The sequence below is a fragment of the Cicer arietinum genome, chromosome 5 (genome assembly GCF_000331145.2).
Source record: "Cicer arietinum cultivar CDC Frontier isolate Library 1 chromosome 5, Cicar.CDCFrontier_v2.0, whole genome shotgun sequence".
NCBI lineage: Eukaryota > Viridiplantae > Streptophyta > Magnoliopsida > Fabales > Fabaceae > Cicer > Cicer arietinum.
The window spans coordinates 47,209,859-47,214,609 of record NC_021164.2 but is presented as its reverse complement, the minus strand read 5'-3'; the positions used below and the strand labels follow the sequence as shown (position 1 = coordinate 47,214,609).

The window sequence follows — 4,751 nt, the reverse complement described above, 5'->3', positions numbered from 1 at the left end:
AAAATACATACCGGAAATTTCAAAAACGAAATTTCCGGGAATTTACAACTACCGGATTTTTCAAATTTCCGGTATGCCTCCCGGAAATTTCGTTTTTGAAATTTCCGGTATGTATTTTGAACTAACGGAAATTTCAATCCTCTTGAAATTTTCGGTAAAAACTAAATTTTCCGAAAACTTACTTTTCCGGATTTTTCAATGTGGGGGTAAAGTGTTTGAATTTTTTCTTATTTTGAGTTTTACTGTTTTTTTTAGGGTTATTTTGGGTATTTTACAACAAAAATTTTATGTTGGGGGGGTATAGGTTTAAATGGGGGGTACAATAGCCAATTTTCGCAAACCGGACATTATCTGACCCTTATAGAGCCCATCGGGCCAGAACGAGAGTTAGACTAACCCATTTGATACCTCTATCTTTAACAAACTTTCCAATAATTAGAAAATACATTTTTTTCAATCCACATCATAATAAAATTTAGCCTTTTTATATACAAAGCGTGAACTTTTTTTCTTTTTTTTGAGTTAAACCTTGAACTCTTGAAGATATCATAATGCTTCTTTTTTTCTTGGATGAAATCCCTTAATCTCTCGAGATACTTATATTATATTCGTTTAAGAGGCTGATGTCTTCTGATATATTATTATCTTTTATATTATAATAATGCTTCTCAATGGCTTGTAACAACTTAAAATTCTTAATTAGGGAGAAGGTTAAAAGCCATTCAAAATTAAAATTTCAAGTGCTTACTCCAACAAAGAGAGATGCACAAATCTTTTAAGAAAATGATTTACATAACAACCCTTCACATAGTTCTTAATTATCTTAATTAAGCAACACTGAAGGAACTTGCTGTGTCCTCCACAAACTTTCTTGCTCCCTTAAACCACCTCTTGTCACCAGCTTGAGCCTTGCAAATGTATAGTTTGCCACCATTTACAGTTGCTATAATTAGCTGGTGCTTTCCACCTTCATCTCCATCAGCAGTCCTTGTCAAAACTGACAAGTTGTAATACTGTTTCCCACCAATCACTGGTGCTGAAGTCTCTAAGATGTTTGCCACAGCCACAGCATTTGTATCAAAACCACCCTGTGGAATTCAAGTTCACAAACAGTTGAGTTGTACTAATTGGTGAAGGATGAATTGCAAATGCAAAAGGTACAAACTATGTAGCACTGAGTACTGACACTTCAAATTGAAGGTGTGTCTGGTGTCTGACACGTATCACTATTCAACATTGACATGACACTGACACATGTGCTTACGTTCAATTTTCTTAAATTAGTATTGGTGTCTACAAGTCAGTGTCGTGTCAGTGCTTTGTATATTACAAATTGCTTTCACACCAATAGGCATTATTCTATAAGGAAATCTGGCATGACAGTACATGTTGTCATAATGGTAGTCTTAAATCATTAACCAATTACCTCTGAATCAGTTTGGCCAAAGTAGGATTGTTTTCCAAGCAAATAGTCCACCTGCAAAGAGAAAAACCAAATGTTGAAATTCAGTTTTCAGCCAAGAACTGTTGTTATTGCCTTTAAAGTTCAAAGACATTGTTCAGTTGTGTCTTAATGTATGTTGAGGCAAATAATATATAATTAAATATTAATTTTTTATTTTATCAAAACTTTAGAATAAGCAGAAAAGAAGAAAAAAAATTTCAGATTCTTTTTTGACCTTAGATAGGAACTCTTCAGGTGAACCAAAGTCAGTGATGGACTTCTTATCAGTAGCAGTGACCATAACAGAAACATTGCTTGTAGCATCAAAATTGTCCTCATATCTAAGAACCTGACCAGGGAACTCTCTCTCTTTGCTTGGATTCCACTTTGATGGCACTAACAGTTTGAATCCATCACCATTGTATGGAAGGAAGTCTGTGTTTGTCTTTGGCCTTCCAAACACATTTGCTGCAATTAAAATAATCAAACATAAACATTTATCATTCTCAAACCACTTCAAACTTTTCACATAGAATATAAAGCACAGGTATTAACACAGACACTAGACATGACACTCACACATCAATACTAGTAATGATTTTAGAAAATTAATTAATTGAATCTAATCTAAGTGTTGATGTCGTATCGGACACCGGGACACGTGTTCAATAAAAAATGCCGGTGCTACAGAATATTTGTTATTATTGAATACTCTTGGCGCAATATTTAGATCTATGCAAATTTCTTTTTTTTTTTTTTTTTTTTTTTTTTTTATGATTACTCAAATTTCTTAAATCTTAAACTCTATCAAGCACATAATGAGCATTGCAAAGAAAACCAAAAGTAAATTTTACACTTTCCTTACTATAAATAATATTTTTCAATCAAAACCAAAGCACTTGCTTTCATTTGATTTCTTAATGAAATTAGAATACAAGTCATCTTATTTTCTTTGAAATCCCTTGACGGCATGATTAGTCTTAGATCTCCACCGTTAGAATAAAGATCAGACTACTCATTTTCTAAATTATATTTTAAAATAGATTAAATAAAATTAGAATACGAATAATCAAATCTTCATCCAACGGCTAAAATCCATTAAAAAATCATCACGAGAAAAAAAAGTGTTTGCAAAAATACCAGCTTCTCCATAAGCTGCATCAGCAGGTGAAGCCTTTGAAGTAACAGCAGCAGCACCAATGAGAACAGAAAGTGCTAACCTACGAGAAACAAAACTCACAGCATCATCATCATCTTCTTGCACTACATGTTTCTGTGCCTTGCAAACAACAATGTTTGGTTTGGTGCTAACAATTTGTCGTTGAGATGAAATTCTAGTAGTTGGAGTTGTAAGAGCATATTGGTGGTGCAAGAAACATTGTGTAGAGGCCATTTTTGTTGAGTCTCACTGAAATTAAGTCTATACACACTATAGTCTCTTTTGTGAATTAAATGTTTGCTAAGAGTTTAGGCATAGTGTGTGTGGACTTTGAATAATTTGATTTAGATATGGTGTGTATGATGTGGCATTGAACATGTGGTTGGTTTTGGATATTGGATTTGGAATGGATGATTGGTAACATGTGATTACATTTGTGATGTGGGATAAGGTTGTTTGGGTTGTGATTGGTTCCACGTGGCATATTGTACATTCATTTTGTTTGTTGTTTATTGTTGTGCTAGAGGACATTGTTATGGTTTGTTTGAGAGTTGAGGATACCATTATTTTTGTTTAAGGCTTCAATTATACACTTATTTTTGTGTGAAAAATTTATGTGCTTGTTTAAAAAAAAATTGTTCTCACGACACTTAAAAAAAAAAGATTACTTTTATTTTGTGTAGGGTTAATTAACATTTTCATTGTCCTTGTCCGTTTTTTAAATTTTGTCTTTTGTCATTTTTATTCAATTTTGTTCTTTATCCTTTTTAAGTGACTTGCGTTCTTGTTTCTGTTTCTCAAACATTAATTAGAATTAAGCAAAATCGTCTTTGACATAAGTGATGATAGATGTTGTTGTCAGATATAATATGTTTGTTACTCAGTTATAAAATTGATTGTAAGGGTGTAAAATTGAAAACCTCAAATAAAATAAATAGGGTTAGAGTTTTAGCTCATCCCTAAATTGAACTTGCAGAAATTATTCCAATTCAAGTCACAGATTTCGTTCGTGGACTGATAAACATGTAATCTCTATATGATAATATGAATTATAGGGGGAAAAATGTATGAGAAACACTTCATTTTCTATGCAAAATGAAAGTGAATATTTTTCTAGTGGGTTTAAGCGACCTAATTGTTATTCTAGTGGGTTTGATAAATGCAATCCTAATCAATCAACAAAGCTAAATACCAAAACAAAATTACCACTAACATAAAAAATGTCTCATAATAAATTTATCAATATTAAACAATCTACAAAAACTCATATCCTTATTAGCTTTTAATTTGGGTGGTGGTTTTTAATTGGATTAGGTACATAAGTTGACCACTTTTAGTCTTTCAGTTTGGTTGACTTAGTTAAAAAAAAAAACTAAATTCATAAAAGAAAATAATTTTTTTTAATTTGGTCCAAAGGGCCAATTTGCCCCATCATGTGTTTGCCCTATTTATTTAGTAGGTTAAACGGAACAGACGAACTTAGGTAAGTGAGTTCCAATCTTCAGCTCAATCTGTCTAAAAGGCGAACAAAACAGGTTGGATAAGTGGATTCAACCAGTTTGTCATCCCTAAGACATTGTTTGGATTAATGGAATAGGGTGAAATGGAGTGGTATGGAATGAGATCCCATTGTTTGGATTTTTAAAAACATCTAAGCAATCATTGTTTTAAGAAATTTTTTGAAGGGACTAAAAACGAAATATAATATACTTATAGAAATAAAAACTTATTTAAATCTACTTTATTTAATGATTACTTATATATTTCTTATGTCTCAGAAGATTAGAAGACTAGAAGACTTTGACCTGCTAGCAAGGTTGTTAAACTCTTACAAAATCCATTTACATGACAAAAACATCAATATGCAAGATATCTACGAATAAAATATATGATGTCTACCAGTAAGTGGATATAGTTTAACAAATATATGCGGCCAAAATAAATAGATAGTAAATGAAGGTGAATGTAGTAGTACTCGTATTCACATATATCATTACTTGTTAAATAAATTAATAAAATTAGTATGTTGTCATTCATTTTGTTTATGTGTTTGTATACTATTATTTTTATGATGGAATTTTACTATACATTTTGTTTATGTTGTAATATATTAATGTTTTTAAGTGTTAATTTTTTTTAATCTTGTTA

At 31.4% G+C, this 4,751-nt stretch overlaps 1 protein-coding gene across 1 annotated transcript; it reads right to left on the bottom strand.

Annotated features, from left to right (window-relative positions):
* Positions 1-616: 616 nt before the first annotated feature.
* LOC101514916 (putative photosystem II oxygen-evolving complex protein PsbP-1) lies at positions 617-2,910 on the bottom strand. The gene is made up of 4 exons (NM_001364906.1): positions 2,585-2,910; positions 1,680-1,912; positions 1,427-1,477; positions 617-1,088 (listed from the first exon to the last, which is right to left on the bottom strand). Exons 1-4 carry the CDS (start codon positions 2,835-2,837, stop codon positions 828-830), a joined length of 798 nt encoding a protein of 265 aa, NP_001351835.1. The 5' UTR covers positions 2,838-2,910; the 3' UTR covers positions 617-827.
* Between the last annotated feature and the right edge of the window lie 1,841 nt (positions 2,911-4,751).

Coding starts and splice junctions, on each gene's coding strand:
- LOC101514916 (NM_001364906.1), bottom strand. CDS start 2,837: ATGGCCTCTACACAATGTTTCTTGCACCACCAATATGCTCTTACAACT. Junction 1,478..1,679: donor CTGAAGAGTTCCTATCTAAG/GTCAAAAAAGAA, acceptor TTCTCTTTGCAG/GTGGACTATTTGCTTGGAAA. Junction 1,089..1,426: donor TTGGCCAAACTGATTCAGAG/GTAATTGGTTAA, acceptor TGAATTCCACAG/GGTGGTTTTGATACAAATGC.